Source organism: Colias philodice, chromosome 5 (genome assembly GCF_061535455.1).
Source record: "Colias philodice isolate Cphi_HAF_F1 chromosome 5, ilColPhil1 Martin Lab GWU primary, whole genome shotgun sequence".
NCBI classification, from domain to species: domain Eukaryota; kingdom Metazoa; phylum Arthropoda; class Insecta; order Lepidoptera; family Pieridae; genus Colias; species Colias philodice.
Genome location: NC_143090.1, coordinates 8,606,265 through 8,625,372, shown reverse-complemented (window position 1 = coordinate 8,625,372; position 19,108 = coordinate 8,606,265). Strand labels below are relative to the sequence as shown.

General features: G+C 33.0%; 1 protein-coding gene across 1 annotated transcript in view; it reads right to left on the bottom strand.

The window, feature by feature from the left end:
• The window catches only part of m (zona pellucida domain-containing protein miniature), a 67,902-nt gene that overhangs the window by 29,413 nt on the left and 19,381 nt on the right, over window positions 1-19,108 (bottom strand). Inside the window, exon 4 of the mRNA XM_089695140.1 lies at window positions 2,155-2,302. Within this exon, the coding sequence (XP_089551266.1) occupies window positions 2,155-2,302 (148 nt within the window). The remainder of the gene's footprint in view (window positions 1-2,154; window positions 2,303-19,108) is intronic.

Below are 19,108 nucleotides of genomic sequence, written 5' to 3'. Positions count from 1 at the left end.
GTTTTATGTCTTTATACTCAACAGCATTACACGTACTTCTGTAGAGAATGAAAACGGTTAAATAAAAGTTAGAGAAAGTAACATTTAAACGCATATATAACGGTCCTATATACGAGTTAATTGCTAATTAACGCCCTACAATGCATGCTACAATTAAATTCATACATCACGTTGCTCTATATAAAATTATATACATTTATTTGTATAGCATATAAATTATGGAGTTTTTGTAATGTCAGATATTTATAATTTTATGTTGTTAGTTTTTATAATTTTAATATTTATGTTGTTTTTAACACAATTATGTTAAATTATGGCACACGGATACGATAAATTTAAATGCTAAATTTGTTTTATTTTAAAAACATTGCAGTATAATTTATTTAAGCATTTGATTAAGATCACAATCTCGACCTAGAACCACGACTATCTAAGAATTCATATTAGATATAAGAATATAATTTCTCTTCCCGAGCAAGATTATTTGATTCAGAGATATGCGATGATATCTTTACAATCTATTTACGATCCGCAATTAAATAAATTACATTATTCATATGATCTTGAGCCACTGCAATCACATAAGATTACATTAAAGTTTATAACATAAACTTTTCTACTAATTTCAGAGTGATATCATTTTCCATGTCCAAAATTTTAGAAGCATATAAATTACTTATAGAATAATCAGTAGAGCTTGAAAAATGTATTGGTTATAATTATTTTACCTCCACTCAAAATCTTTTTAGATCTTGTTTATCTTGAAATCTACCAAAACTAGTTTCCCTGCTTAAGGCACTATTTTTCTAAAGAAAGCTGTTTCCAGTCTATGTTACACAATATTTATACGGATTATAAAAATAAAGGAACTCTCATTATTTACTACCTACGCTATCATTTATCGAGCCTTTACTTATTGACTTATCATTACCAATATTAATCTTCGTTTTAACGTTTAACCTTTTTTCACTTATTCTATCATTCTCTTTAATAAACCAATGTAGAGCATTACAGCCACATTAATGATTAAACTACGCCTACATTCAAAAACTTCATTGAGCCTCAATTACACCTGGGCCACTACGCATTCAGAGCGCTACTAATTGTTGCCACTAATTATACACTTTTCGCTTACTTATGACGAATGAAAACTCAAATATTTTAACCGCTTTACTGTTAGCGAGTGTACATATAAAATATATTATATGGATTTTTTTATTAACTGTACAGGTTGTTATAGTGATAATATATTATGTACTGAGATCTTATTGAAGAGACTAATCATTGATCTACATTCTACATAATAAATAAGTAGTTATAAACATAAAATAAGCTATGACATTCCCCAAAAGACAAACTACCACTACACTATCAAGACACTTTCAAAATCGGTCGTGTAGTTGAAATCATTTACATAAATTTGGTTAAAGATTACACTTATACGAAAATAACGTTTCCCAAAATAGACTTTCAAAAGATTAACAAGTTTATTTTTAATTGATTGAATGATATTGATATAGAAAGATATTAACACATACTAAACAAGTTCCATCTTAATCTATAATTCATATAGTATAAATATAAATACCAGCTGGTTCCGATTATACATCGAGTGTGTAAAAAATAAATATGTTCTTATAAAACAACTTTTTTTGTGTTCTACTACCTTGTTTAAGCAATTTAGTCCAGCTTAATAAAGACTAAATATGAGCGACTTGTTTCATTTATTTATTACACATGTTTAAATATAAACATTTAGACAAATGGTATTTTTAATACATAATGAGGACTTCTAAAAGAGCGAAAATTGTAGGATTTAGGATTGATCAAACGTTAAAACGCATTTAAAGCTTTCCACTATAATATTCGTGTTAATCCTGAAGATACAGGTCAAAAAGTAGGACATTTGCTTATCCAAACTATTTTCTATCTCTGTACCCAATTTCAAAATTCATATAGATCCGATCAGCTATTTGTGCGTGAAACAGTAACAACCTTTTTTTTTACTGGGGAAATCTTGACGTTCTCCGGGGAAGGAGCCGTGGGTTATGTCGGATTCAATCAGTAACAACCTAACATACATTCTACCAAACTTTCACTTTTACTATCAGGATATATTTTTACCATATAAATCTAAATAACAAGGATATTTACCTTTAGAAGAAACAATTCCCTCAAACGGATGCGAGAACGTCAGGTGGACGTCCATGTGGTCCTTCCCGCACATCACCTCGAGGGACTGTATCACAGGCATGCCGTCCGGCCTCTCCGTGGGCCATAGCTCGCCCGCTCGTGCTTTGGTCTGTAAGGAAATGCTAAAGTTACTAAAACTTCAAATTGAAAACGAACTATTGGAAAAAAAAGCATATAAACTTATTGGCCAAAGAGCTTTTGGCTAAGAGGTTAAGCCAAAATAGGATTTTCCGGACCAGCAATCTGGTATTTGCAGCGTGTTCTGCGATAAACGATTGAGCTGGGATAGGTCAGCCATTAAGTTCGACAACTTATTAGTAAAACTTGTATTCAAAATAAAAATTTCTTACGATTCACAATGAAAATTATTTTATTTTTTATAGATTACGTATAGTAAAATTAGCTACAAATCAAATACCTACAAACTTAGATTCCACACGCTTCTAACAATCGCGTGATAAACGCTTAAAGACCACATTCAAAGGGCATTTATTTATGCACCCTCACGATTATTATATAGAATACATATCAAGAAATTGTAACAACTTGACCTGTCTGAACGAAAACGATTTGATGAATAGCGATTGGTGATTCCAGGAAAAGCGTCCAGCCGTTCCCACGGCGGGGAATTTGCGACGTGAGACAGATATACATTGTTATGAAATTAGAAAGAGAAAGCGCGTTGCGGCAATTTACATTTTTGAAGAAAAAAATTGTACGGACCACATTTATCTTGTGGGCGCACCTGTATTTTATATTAACGGCGTGATTAATCAAACAGATAATATGAAAATTTGATAAATACTGTTATTCGTGATCAGATTAAGGAACGGGGTATAGTTTGCCCTATAATTGACCATACTGGATTTAAAACACACACCTCGAAAATAATAATGGATCGGAAATGATCTAAAAATAAAGCCGAGAAAGTGTAAAAGAATTTCAAGCTATCGCACGAGCTATGGCCGTCATCAGCAGAATACAATAAATAATAATATTAAGAGAGTACAACAACAGTTTTCAATAAAAAATATCCGGTATCACACTGACTCATCAAAGCGTACATTATAGCACATTATAGTTAGAGTCTATGAACTACATTGAAAGTTTTATCAATAACTCGTGCACTTGAACCACTGAGGAGCCGGCCGCAAGCTGCATTCATTTGAATACTTTACTTTCACTTTATTATAAATTCATCGCGTGTTCATCTCCACTTTACTGAAGATATTTCAACGGTATTGATCAACGTGATGCGATAATGCCATAAATTAAAAGCCTTTTCGCAAACATAATGCGCAATATATTCTTTGATGATTTGCATTTTAAGTATCGATTATTTTCATGTGGACATTCCTAAGAGCTATTTCGAGCGGTGTTTTCTAATTTCTGCAATGTGCATCTGGGGGCACGGCAGTGCCCCCGCCAAGTCGAGCAAAAAAAAAGCGGCACGGCCGTACCATCCTTTTCTCGAAGCAATTCGGGCCTTTTTCGACCCCCTATAATTCGGTTGTGGATAAAGCAAGAAACCTGAATCTTCAGTAACTAATCCGGCATTGTATAAACACGGAATATTTAAAATTTCAGTCAATTTGAACCAGTAGTTTAAAAATGACAACTTGTTAAAGTTTCTAAATTTTGTCACTCACTGACTCACCGATCATCAAAAGTCCAAGGCACTTCTAGCAGACTTAGAAGCTTCATATTTGGAATACATATAGAGTTTAGTGTCTTAATCATGGGAAAACTTAAATATTTTGTAATTTCGGTCCAGTTTTCCAAATACACCAACTGCATCAATAACTTTGTAATCCCATATAAATATATGGGATTACAAAGTTATTTATGCAGTTGGTGGTTGGTGGTGGTATCAAAAAGAAAGGCTCTACAAAAAGAAGTGAGATCCCATCAAAAACATCCTGTAAAAAACCCAAGTCTCGCCGCTCAGTCTTTCTACCGTCAAAAGTTGTGAGATCCATGTAATACCAAGTCGGTTAATCTATTTAGTGTCTACTTGAAGGACCGTCTGTCTTAAGTTATTACATAAGTTATTATCATGCCAATATTAAAAATATTTAACGTTTTAAACAAATAGATCGACTTGGACATCGCATGAAAACAAAATGAATATTACAATATTATATTAGATTCTTTAGTCTCTCGCGCCTCACGCGATTGATACTCTCGTTCCTGTTGGTCGCTGGCCCGTCGTGCTGTGTAGTGTGATACATACTAATAATCAAATCAAGCGATGTCCAAGTCGATCTATTTGTTTAAAACGTTAAATATTTTTAATATTGGCATGATAATAACTTATGTAATAACTTAAGACAGAAGGTCCTTCAAGTAGACACTAAATAGATTAACCGACTTGGTATTACATGGATCTCACAACTTTTGACGGTAGAAAGACTGAGCGGCGAGACTTGGGTTTTTTACAGGATGTTTTTGATGGGATCGCTTTTACTTTTCAGTCGTTGTATTGTTGTAAGTGAACTGAATACTACGAACTTCAACTAATTGTTTTTTTGTTTATTATGACTTATTTCCCTTGCAATGCTTTTTCTCTTACACAATAACGTTTTTCTTTTGTTATTGATAATATCTAACAAGCTAATTGGAATAAGCTGGAATTTTTGTACTTTCTATTTATTGAGATACGGATAATATTTTGTTGCCATAAGTTAACCTCTAGTTTGTAAACTTAATCTTTACACGGTTATATCTTATATATAAAATTCTCGTGTCACAATGTTAGTCTGCATACTCCTCCGAAACGGGTGGACCGATTCTCATGAAATTTTCTGTGCATATCGGGTAAGTCTGAGAATCGGCCAACATCTATTTTTCATATGTACCACGGGCGAAGCCGGGGCGGACCGCTAGTTAATAAAATAAAATAGATACAGGAGTAACGTTGTTATAAAAAATACAGTACCGACTAAAATAAACATAAAACAACAATGTTCACGTTAGAAAAAATACTAGTAGAAAAACTTTCTTCTACTCTCTTTGACACTCTTTCGACACTAATGAAATACTTCAAGAATCCGCCTCTTGTGAGACAGTACACTGTGGTTATACTTTCCTTATCTCAACACAAGGTGAGAACGAGACAGTTCGCGTGCTAGTAATTTCGTGAAATCGCACTCTTCTATGAACAACTATTATTATTGAACACGTGTCTTTTTCACACTACTTGCATGCAAAATATGGGCGGGTCACATCTCACAATTGGACGTTACGATCGTATACTTTTCAATAAAAACATAGGTAGGTACTAGCAGATAAACATAGTGTTCTATGAAGCGTATGGCATTATACTTCCTTGAGTATACTTAATAAGTATGTGCCAGATATAAAAAATAGTCATGTTCGGTTTATTACAAAATATTATGTAGTTCTGTATGTAGAAGTTGTATTAAATTTTCATTTCCCTGCTTTCCTGCTTCGCTTTTACAGTTTTTATTGTAGTGTATAACGTTTTACTGCTAATTATGACTAAAAATTTTCATATTCATTTTTCGAAACAGCACTTTTCTTTTATATCATAACAATATCAAAAAAGTATTGATTTCATAGTCACTTCTATCATTGACTGTATATAACAAAATACTACATGTGGTTATTATTACACTGTAATAATCACATTCTAAGCTATAACTTTAATGCAGCTCCACGTGTTTGTCTATTATTGATCACAATTATTGTCTTTTAATTGATCTGAAGAACACGCTTTTCCTTTACATCGATAAAGTTATGGAAGCAAATGTTTACAAACAATAAACGGACGGTATTATTCTCTAGATTTTTTTTTATTTAACTATGGATTTTAAAGCTAAAAGCAGTACTAAATACTTAACATGTTGATATAATGTTTTCTTTTACAAACGTAAACATTCGAATATTCAAACTCAAAAATTTATTTATTCAATTAGACTTCTTTTAGAAGCACTTTCGATTCGTCATTACATATTTTGATAGCATTCCTATTAGTCGGCTTTAGCACAATAATTTAGGCTTACCTACAGAGGTCATTAATCGAATAACTTACAAAGCCTTTAAGAGGTCAATAAACAACAATGCAAAAGGCACTCTACATTTTTCAATTTATCGAAAACGCTTCATCTGTTTCGTAGATTTTATATGTACTTTCATCAAGTGTAAAGCAATAGCAATCGATTTTCATCTATGTTAAACGGATACTCGGGCGCAGTACAGCTGCGTTCACAGAAACGATCTTACGGTAACCGCAGCGGTGGAACATTCTGGGTTGCTTTTTATGTGCCTAGGTGTAAATTAATTAATTGTTTTAATTACATTTTATTTCAAGCAAACAACTGTTTCATTTGTTGATATTAAATTTATATTCTTATGTGACGGTTGCTGTGTTTTGTACCTAGGTACGTACCTAGCATATACTATTACCTAATGAAAATTAATCATTTTAAAAATCAATAATTCAGTATTACATTATATTACTTATTTTATACTGGATTCTCAATTAATTAACGTAGAAAAGTAAATATATATTCAATTTATTTGCAAAATATTTATTACTTTATCTTCAAAAAAGCTTATATTATGTACCTACTAAATGCTGCTGCGTACCTACTAGATAAATAATACAAACACCCAGAATCGAATGAAGCAATCGCAATACGTTATAGAATAACTTGTAATGATATCTAAGCGTATCAATTTATGTTCCGTTTCTAAATAACGAATTCGTTTTGGTTACGAATTACCCGACTTTGACGTTTCTCCCATGGTCCATAGATATTATATCAAAACCACCGCCCGCAGGGACAGCGAATCGTCTAAACTTAAGCCTGCGTGTTATAACTTATAACACGCAAATTCGTTTTTTATGTGTAATAATTATAGTAGTAGGTATATTAAATAATGATTTTATGTATTAAAAAAGCTCTATGGTCGAAAATGATGCAGACGAAGACGCGCACAAAACTCACCCCGTACTCACGAGTCACGGTAAACATTTGTTGTGTGAAAAACTTGAATCAACATGTTTCAATAATGTATTGCGGAGTTGATAACGCATGTTGAAATGTTCTTGATCGGAAGCATCAACATTTAAACAATGTTTCCAGCAACATAGTTAATCAACTGTTGCTCAAATGTTTACCATGAATACGGGGCTTTAGTCTCATTACAACCAATTACTAAACAGTTGGACCCTACAAATCTGATCATACGTTCCATTGCACGCATCCATCAAATCCGTAATTCAACAAACAATAATCCAATGATTGAATACTCTTCCAAATTACACGATCAGAAGCTGGATTGCTTGTGCGCGTGCCCGTCATTATAGTAATGACACTGTGCAGTAATAACAAATGCTCATAGCGGATTATTATGAGATGTGATTTCTACATTTTCACTTGTCACCTGGATTTCCTTTTATATGTTTGTTCTAAACTTATATATCCTTGAAAATGAACCGCAGACGCGCTAGATACTCGTTCATGTTTTGTTTATTTTATTTTGAGGTCCTTATCTTTAGTTGTAAATAAACATAAAAATAAAAATGATGATCATTGCAAGCCAAGACAACCCAAACATAGTACTGAAATTCTTTAGTAAGGAAAACAACACGGTAACTTACAGCAGTCTATACAAATTCGATATTTTACTTATTATTCCGAAAGAAAAACGCTTCATTTTCAGTAATTGTAAACGATCTCGAAAATCTTTCATTTAAACCTGTAAAAATTATATTGTCTTGTATTAAACGATTATGTTTATTCGTTGTGAAATAATAAATTCTAATTATTGTATAATTTATGAAAGTTAATGTTTTCTTAGCTATTAAAATATCTATGTTTACGTCTGACTTCGGCTTGGCTTTAAATCAACGACTTTAACAGACAGTCAGCTTATTGCATATGCTAATTTATAGAATCCTTGTTAATATGGGAGATGAAAAGTTATAGTAGGAAGGAATATCTGAATTCACATAAAATTAATGGGAAAACATATTTCAATTGATGATAAAGCAATTCTGTTCTTCTAGCGACAGGTGCCACCTAATTGGTTTGTTATGTTTCACGATTCAAAAGTCTTTTTTAGTAAAATGTAGCATATTGTTTGTGTTCGATTAAATAACAGCGTGAATAAAATATTGTAACTTGAAGTACAGTGTAATACATTTAAAATATATACTAAACGAGGAAACTTACTAGTTTTTTATATAGAAAATAAACCTATACATACATATATCAACATCATATCAGAACATACAGAAAACAGAATGTTTACTATGATATCAGGTAGGTAGTAATGTTTATATTTATTAATCCATGAAAGCTAAACAAACATTTAAGAATATGAACATAACATACATCTAGTATTACGTTTCAATCAATAAATTTTAAAACCCAGATTAATTTATTTGATGTGTGTCACGTCGTAGGTATTTTAGCAAGTTTTTAAAAAGAAAGCGACATAGATATATGTGTGAGTCATTTCATACACGGCATTAGTGAAAATTCCTCAGGAATGTGAAATTATTTTATGGTATTTGTCGGTTTAAGTATGATGTATTACATATGATTTTTTTTGTGTAATCTAATTAATATTATTATTTTAATTCCTTCTACGTAACTATGATGATATTATCACTATTTAATTCCAATTATATACCTATTTGTAAATATTATTGTTTACCAAACTAAGAAACATGGAATCAACGTCGCATTACGTTTTTTTATTAAATAATCGAAATTTATCTCATTTTAATTGTTAAGCATAAGCAAATCCCCATAAACAATCATCCACATTCATAGTTCATACTCATTTAAGGTAGATAACATTAATAGGTAGCTTAAAAGTTAAAACAAAGTTGTTTTCCGGGGCTACCTATTTCCACATTTCATAATCGTGTTCCAAGAATAATAAAGATAAACACACACTTAAATTTTATCTCATTGATGGGTATATAAAACAAACGACTTTTTTACTTCTTAAGACGTACATATTTGTAGATTATTACACTTTTAATTTAGTACTATGAGTTTTAAATTTGATAGCCAATAGACCGATATAATATGTATTGAGAAGGTAACTAACGAATAGAACAAGACGTGTAAAAATTATTATCAGTCAGTATTTTTCGTTTTTGATCTTTTCCATGGAAGCAGGGAAAAATTAACGTGTGTACTGGATGTAACTGTAGGTGTATTTTGTAGTTATTTTGTATTTTAAATGTCAAATATATATTATGTTGCAAAGTCAATAGTCCATAACGAAGCTTGCTGTAAAATATTTAACATAGTCAGAGCTATAGAGAAAAATCTTCACACTGGTTAGAGCCACTACAGTTTGAAATTTCTATACGCATTTACCATCGATTTACAACTTTACTACAATTCCGTCGTAAATTACCTTGAGAATTTTTTACAGCACCAATCGCGAAGTAATAACTAATAACTTAATTACACAAAACTAATCTAGTTACGTCACCTGTGTTGCCTCGCATGAATTATTTCCACTAAAAAGCCACGCCCTTGCAATCGATAATGGTATTTTTTAGTACTATTTTTTTGGCAGTGTGTCTCCTTACGATATACTATACTATAGGTCAACGACTCTCTGCCAGGTGTGGTTTTACTTTTGAATAATTTACTAGATGAGTCTTAATTGGACTTCGTTGAATATAAAAAGTGATATAACTGTATTCAACTTAAATTTTATATCATGTTGATAACGAAATAACTTTGAGATTTAGGTGCAAATGTTAAAAGCTGAGTTGTGACTTAATTCTAGAATTAATAAAATTTATAAATCACACGCTCTTAAACTTAATTTACACAATTTAATAGGTGCATATAAATGATATTCATTCTAAGCTTTAGGTGTATATAAATCTATAAAGGTAAATCTATAACGCATAAAATTAAATTTGTTACTTATCATTTTGCTTACTGATGTGCTCATATCCATTTCCACCCCCATTTAACCTTTTCAGTCTATTTGTCGTGATAAAAATAGGTTCATATCATTCTCCAAGAAGCCAATTTTATAAGACGGTTCCGACTCATACATAGTTACGAAATAAACCGACATGCATTTAGGTATAATATAAGTACGAATGACGGAAGTATCATAAAAGTCGAAAAGGTGAATGTCTCATCTAGGTTTTATTACATTAGTATGATTCACAAAGATAATAGAGCCGAATCGGCCGCGGTATAACGTGTCATTTTCTCATCACACTAGTTCAATGGGAAGCGATAATTATTTCACTATTTAACAGCTTGCTATGAACAAAACTTAATTTATCCATTCGTCATGGGAATTTGATTTATGTTATATTGTATTTACTAGTTTTCAAGATTACGAATACGTCGCCCTTTAAGTAACAAACACAAACATAATTGAATAATTGCTTTTGTTAAAATTTCATGGTCGTTTTATCGTTTTATAACGTATGATGTGAGAGAAAAACACATTTCCGCTGACAACGTATCTCAAATTATATTTTATACTAGCTTATTTTTAAATGTCGTCGTCGTCAGCCATTGGACGTCCACTGTTGGACATAGGCCTTTTTTTTATAGTGGAGAATGCATTTAGGCATACCCAGGGCACTCGGGGGAAGAGCCCTGGGTTATGTCGGACTCACCCTGCTGAGTGCAGGGTCCTACCGACTAAACTCCACTGTGTTCCGCCGTGCCGCTTTATTGACGGGGCCGCGGGTATTCGGTAGAACCGCGTCCGCAGACCCGTCAGCGGCAGCCTATCTCCAGGCCCAACGCGAATGTGGCGGGAGGCCGCCAGGTCTACCTTCCTGGGGGGGCGGCGTGAGTGGAACACTTCTCACGCCGCCTCTCCGCACCGGATGATGGATTATATCCCCGTTCCATCATCCGGTGCCCATCATCACGGAGGCAGGTCGCGACCGTGTAAGGCGGCCGCGACACGGCGACGACGCCGAATCGGCAAAGACTTCCAGAACGGCCGATCACCAGCGGCCTGCATCCAGCGGCTCCCCGCCACCTTGATCAGGTCGTCTGTCCATCTTGTTTGTTTCTTGTTTTATTTTTAAATGTATTAATATGTAAATGCTCCGTATTCTTTGATCTTGAAAACATTTTTACATTTGCACTTCAAGTCCATGAAATTACAACATTAGTTAACAAAATGACCTTTACTTTGCAATCACAAACGACATCACAAAATCATATGTCAATAAGACCTCATTAAAAAGGTTAATAAACAAATTCCACCTAAACAAGTGGATACAATACATAATACTACAGACATGCCCTAACGGCGTGTTTAATGTACTATGATAAGCAGGCAGCGGCTGTAATGAATTTTTTTACGTTGACACGTGAATGCCACTAATTTTCCATCAGGCAAGCCCTACTCGGTACACCGTATAATTTGGTGATTACAATTCTATTTCTTCTATTTATAACTTGCCGCTCGGCATTTGTAGACGGAGAGATGAATAAATTATTTATTGCGAAATAACATTTACAATTTCCTATGTTCTTATAACGCGGCCTCGGGCCTATGGGTACAAACTAAGAAAGTATGAGTTGACAAATATAATATTTAATGTACTTTATTGAGTGAAGAAATTATGTTCAAATTTTTATTTTTATTTTTTCAGGTTTCTACTACTCACATGAATCTATAATTTTTAATCATTAGTTTCAAAATAGTGATACATAATACCACTATATAATATCAGATAATATTACAAATTATATTGCACTAGTAATGATGGAACATGCAACTTATTTGTTACTATAAAGTTATAAACAGAGTAAGCTTTCAATACGAATATGAATTGTTAACCTAAACACAATACTATCTCTTAGACTATACAAGTAATAAATTACATGTATTCATCTGGCCGGTACCTCTGTACGTCTGTATTCCTCTCATAATCACACGAAAATTGATGCCTACGAACAATGAGATGATGTTAGATGCAGTTTTAGCTGGCTTTATCTTACGTGCGGCGCACTGATTGGATTCGATTATATGCATACAATTTTGTAATCATTCAAACATAATATAAGTGAGAACATTTGAAAGAATCAACGCTTTGTATATTTTAAATTCTAATTTCATTTAAAATTTAATTGATCTTAAATTGGAGTAGAAACTTTTATCTTTTTATTGCGAAAATGCATGCCTTACAGGGCTCATATTTAAGAAAGTATGTACCTACTTAACATAAAAGTCTTTTCAACTTCAATCAGAATCGACCAATGATATTAATGCTGGTATGTTGCTATTAGTTACCAAATTAATTAATAGAGCGCGATACATATCAAAACGTACATATTTCAAAATGAACTAAAATAAATCACAGTTTAACCTTAATCTGTAATCTAAATCACACATTCAATACAAATTAATAGTTGAAATTAAAAATAATTAAAAATATCTCTGTAAATTAATTGCAGGTTCTTCTTAATATTAATTACTTTTAAGCCATTACGATAAAGTCAATGCCTACGGGAATATGACTTTAAATAAATCACCTTTACGACAATACTCAGTGTTTGAGAGCTTTTAATAATACGATAAAATTTCCTGATTTTAAATCAAGCGTTCATGTTTTGCTGACAAACAAAACTGGTTAAAATTCTTTATATGAATTTCTACGCGTGCTGTTAAGTTCCTTTATAACGGCTGAATTAATGTTGATGAAATGTTGAGCTTTTGAGTGAAACTGTATGGTTTATATTCAAAATTAAAGTCGGTGATAGAGTTGAAAGGTCACCTCTAGGGAAGAACAATTTCTACTGGGATACACAAAAATATAACAATAATATAACAAAATTAGCGATCCAGTCAGTATTACATGTATCAACAATCTTTACGTAAGTACAATCTTTACGTACAACAATCTTTACGTAAGTACAAAGACAATTACGCAAGCAACGTAACCGATAACGCCCTTACATGAACAAAACCACATTCCGGTACGTCTTACAATAATCAGCACTCTCGTATATTTAAAACCAATTATCTCAAAGATATTAAGTGTAAGGTATATCCGAAAGAAAGTTCCGATAACCGAAAACACCATTACGACAAACATAAATGAATTTATTTGACGCGACTGAAACGTAGCGAGTCGGGCAGCTAAAGCCGGCTACTCACTTACCAGCCGCAGGGACAATATAGGAACAATCTCGGTTGGACGGCGCGGCGGTTAGAACAATTTCAGCTGTTCTCTAAATTGCCCCTGCTTGCCTTTACATATCACAATTAAAGAGCCAATTAAGGGTGTAATTCCAATATTGCCCCTGCTGCATGTATGTGAGTAGCCCGCATAAGCTTTTATATTTACGAGCAATTAAATGAGTGGTGATGCAAATATAAACCGGAATGATATTACTTTCGATCATTGTAAGTACTGAACGAAAGTTGTGAGCGAATACAGATGCTTGATGGATGCAGAAAGGTAATACAAGTATAATGACGACTTGAAGATGATGTAAGGTTCATTAAAGCTAAGATAATGCCGCCTTTTTATGCAAAAATAAGCTTATTTATAATCATGGATTATGCTTATTGAAAATACAAATACAAATTACTCTTTATTTAAGACTTAACAGCAATTTTTATCAAGTTCGATCTAGTCTCTGGATGACGTACTAAGAAGTTAAACTTTAACAATGGGACACCAGATAACAAGATTAAAACGTCATGTTCTATCAAACGAAAAAGTAACTGAATTTGGTATAAATGTAATTAAATCTATAAAAAGGAGGGTCCGTAGCTACTGGTGTCAGCCGGTCTAGGCAAAGAGCCGGTCTAATTCCTCGCCATCAGATATGTTTGAAGCGTATTAAGCAATCATATATGGTAAACTAACTGTTCAAATACTGTCAAGAAAAAAAACCCTGTTCCCAAACGCATTTTCACACAGTTTCGTTTTCGCGGCATCACCAGTAAGTGTACAGAGGTTGCATTGTCCACCGACCGTTAGCATTCCAGTGCGGGGCGTCATCACGAAATCTGCATATTCATCGCATCCACTAACTGGATGGACTTCAAACGGTTATGGGTCTATCTAGCCGAGACAGGGGTATTTATGCGTGTGTGATCCGCTTAAATTAGCTGTGCCTACTTTGAATGGGGTTACGTGCTAGGTTTTGCATGTGATTTTAGTGATGTGTAAACTGCACTGTACTGCGTTATTTATCTTAACATGTAATACGTACGTCTGTTTATATAAATGGAATCATAAAGATTTCTTCTAGATATATAGATAAGATCTTCAAAAATTTTTTATAGAAATTAAAAAGTACAGTTTTTTTTTGAAATTATCCGAAAAATATAGGTACCTAAGTAATCAAAAAAATAATTTATTAAAGAATCAAAAAGGTAAAAAAGATCCCTATCTTCGATACTTATACGGTGCACATTCAGGCTTTACAAGATACAACAAGAGCTTTTACGAACAAGAATGCACGAAGCATCTCAGATTTAGTACGTGTACAGATGACTATAACTATAGATACAAGCTTCAAAGCGCATCCTTAACAAGAGCCATGTCTGTACAGAGATAACGAGCTTCAAAATTCAGTTATTTCCTTGAAAACATGGAAAATCACGACTCCCATTTGCGTACCACACGCCCAGCATAGCTAACATCTGACCGCGTTAACTTACCACGTGACTGCGTTAACAATAAACTACCTATTGTACGGTGTGCTAAAAACTCCACTATGAATGTTTCCAAACATGCTAATGATTTGTTTTGTCCGTATTAGAATTACAAAGGGGACGGATCTGTTTGAGAATGTTATTGTAATTAATGCAGCAGCAGTTGTTATAGTTCCAGAATTAATATAAGGAAGCTATTCTCCTTATTATTTAAGAGATGTGATAAGACTATTTTGTATATGTACTCTTTGTAGTTAATCCTATAACTTTTGGAAGAAATTATGTTTTCGGAAAATCTAAACATGCAATGCGCAGACAAAAATCAAGTTCATGGGGAAATTTTCAAACAAAATAACTTCTGTTTGATTGTAATCTTTCGTTAGAAAAACAATCTCATTCACTACACTCTAGCAAGATAATTGTTTATATGTCACACAAATGCGCCTGGCCTGTGAACAACTTTCGCACCATTAACACAGGACGTATTTAAGACCGTTTAGCACTTAGCTGGGTACAAGGAAATCCGTCATACAAATACTTGTAAAGGGACTTCAGTTTCTTCGATAGTACTTGATCGTAATAAGGCAGTAATTTGCTATAGGTTCAATTATTATTTTTCTCACGTCAATGTAGTTTCATTTATTTCAAAGTTCAATCAAGTTTAACATTGTATGAGATTTGAGGCTCAATTTTCTTTCAATATTAAATTCATTATTCTGTTATCAATCTATCTTTTTTTCAATTTTAAATTCATTAATCTGTTTATTCGATTAATTTTCAAAAACGAAATGGAACTTCTCAAGAGAGACTATATTATGCAAAAAAATCTAAGAAATCAGGGACAACGAAAGAGAAAACAGAAAGAAATCTAAGACTAGTCTTATTTCACATCACACGTCTTATCCCATCGCGTTCGCAAATTGACATGCACAACAACAGTTTTGATTTTAATTGCGCCCCATAATTAATATAATTAATTACCGCATGATCCTAAGACACTATAGTTTATTTTGGAGTGAAATTCATATGATTAATGATTGGCACGTCTCCACAGTAACGTGCAGGCACCGCAGGAAACCTATTAGCTAGTGTTCGCTTGATTTATAGTTGAGTACTTAAGTGTGACACTCGGTTTATATTTGAATATTCTCATATCTTAAGAACAAATATAGAGAAGTCAACATAAGTTGTTTATTTACAGAAAGCAAGTGTAATATTGGTTATTTCATATAGCGTGTGTATAAATTCCCGCCTGCCTCTAACACTTTTCACAAAGTATGTACAATTATAAAAAAAAAATGGCATTTACTGCTCTAATGAAAAGCTCTGCAAATTAGTTTCTCTTCAATATATTGAATGCAGTCAACCTGCTGTATTATTATTTTACGTTTATAAAGAATAGACTCTCACGGATATCATTTTAGAATAAATAGCCCTGCCATTGGTCACGCTCGTTGTAAAGTGCTAAAGAGGCGACGGGATAAGATATAGTAAATCGTGGTTAAATGTGAAGAAGAGTATATTATTTCATACAATCATTGTACCTTATTATAACCGAATAAGGTTATAATAATGCATAAACATTTATCTATAAATTGCAATGATTATTTTCCTTGAACTTCTATTATAAACTTTGAGACTTTCCATGAACTTGGTATTTGGAATCATTTTCCTTTAAAACTGTTCTTACATCAATTAAAAGTACGAAATAAATGCATTATTACATATTATTATAATAAAAAAAATCTTTAAAAAAATAGGAGCCATAATAACGTCAGCTACAACTCAATAAAAAGCAAAAAAAAACACTATCTTAGAATTTTTTTTCAAAATACCTTAAACGAATTTTAATTCTTTTTTTTTTAAATGAACGCCCTTAAAAAAATCTAATTTCGTATTTAAAAACAAAACATTCCATTTCCACCGCGCCGCGCCGTGTGCGCTAGTGTCGATTTTCGAGTTGCATCGAGTTTTTACAGCGCGGTCCAGTTAGCGAACGTGCAATATGTACGCTATGTGTGTCACCGGACGCGCGCCGAGATGAGCCCAAGTGGAGCGGACACTCGCAAGCCGCAACTGTTTAGGCTGAGTAAGATTTGCGATTGCGACTTGGATGCTGTTTTAGTTGTCGTTTATATAGGTATGTAATTGATGCGAGTTCTGTTAATATCTACGTCACACATTCGTTTTGTTTTGTGTATTGAAATGTAAACATACCTAATGCATATTTTAATTTAGGCAGTTTGTTTTTTTTTCATATACTCGATTAATATTTAATATTAACGAAAAGTTGATAAACGATGCAATTACGACTAAATCTTTTTTTGAATTAACTTTTGTTAATTACATAATGTATTGTATAAGTTAACTATTAATAACATATTAATAACTATAATATTGTAAATTTTTGCGATAAAAACTAATCATCTCAATAAAAAATCATCTCAAATATGTATTTATAAGAACTAATATTGATATATTAGTTCTTATACTAATATTGATATATTAGTTCTTATAAATACATATTATTAAAAGTTCTAATCTTTATTATAAAAATATTTACCTCTTCTTTACCTTATTTACATTTCCTTCTATCTACAATAAATACCGAATCACCAATCGCTCGCGCATAACCAGCCTTACCGAGAAAGCTTCTTACATAGTTTTAAGAGCGATCGGTCACTTGTCGGCATTCATGCGACCCCAAGGACGGCACGTTTCTGGTTATTCTAGCTAGGTCGATTTTTTGTTCTACACGGAGCTAAACGGTATGTCTTTTTGGAATTTAATTTGCGCTCGCGATAACAATGTAAACATAGGTAATATTGCAAATAAACGACGCGGACGTAGAGAGAAACAGAAAGTTTTGGAATTTGTCGTCATTTACATAATATCTTTTTTGACATTAATATGGCAGGATGATAGAACACATACAAATATTTTACTAACGGTAAAAAATTAGCTGACGGTGTCTTAGGTACTTCCACTATCAATGTAATAATGTCGAGCTTTTACTTTCAATACAATAAATAATAAACATTGGAGAGTCTATTTAATAGACCGGGAGATACTGACACAAAATTTCGAGTCATTTGTAACAGGATGGCGGTTCTACAGGGGTCTTAGTACGCAATGACAAAAAGAAAAACGATGGCGTGAACGCTGGTACCGGCGGCTTAGTCGCGTGGGCGTTAGTCGAACTCGTCGGAAAATAGCGAAAGTCAAACGATTTGTAACAGTATGGCACTTATTTTTCCTGTAAGTTTGAGGATCAACAAATATAAATACAAAATTTCAAAGATCTATGTGTTGGAAATCTTCACTTATATAAATTAATAATAAATTAAGTTTTCAAGTATGACAGCACTTTTTCCCCCTACTAGAAGTATGGCAAATATAATAATGGTCACATTTTATCAAATACTCTCCAAAAATCCAAATGCAATACTGGTACAAAAAGTTTGGCGAAATAAAAATTTTTTGCAGATTTTCGGCGGTATGGCGACCATTTGGAATCGTCCGAAAAGTATGGCATGGCGATTTTCGTAAATGGCTGCACGACGATAGTTACCTGTGCAAAAGTTAGCCTGGTACAAATGGTTGAATGATTGTTTTATTTAAATCAACACATTCGCATCGGTATGGCGGGCTGTAAGTCACACCGGAAAAGTATGGCATGACACTACCGCCTACTACTTTTTTATGGGCTATCGGTAAATTCTAAAATTTTTGTGTTACAAATCGTTTGACTTTCGCTATTTTTCCGACGAGTTCGACAAACGCCCACGCGACTAAGCCACCGGTACCAGCGTTCACACCATCATTTTTCTTTTTGTCATTGCGTACTAAGACCCCTGTAGAACCGCCATCCTTGTTACAAATGACTCGAAATTTTGTGTCAGTATCTCCCGGTCTATAAATCACGGTCATGCAAAAAAACATTCATAAATGAATTTGCAAATAGAATTAGCATCACTTCATTAGACATTACTTTCGACGGAGAAAGATCATTTCCAAATAAATTCTTAAGATTTTTTATCGGACACGAAATTTCAGAAGAAGTGTTGTTGTTTGTGACGTTTGTTTATCTTTATGGAAGTTTATAAAACAGAGAATCTTATTGGTTATCTTATGTGTACAGAGTTATGTTCCCTTTTAAAGACTTGTGCTAGCACAGAGTAGGTATGTATATTGTATACCTAAAGATATTTCTTTATAGTTATAATATTTTGTGATAGCTTAATGCACTTAC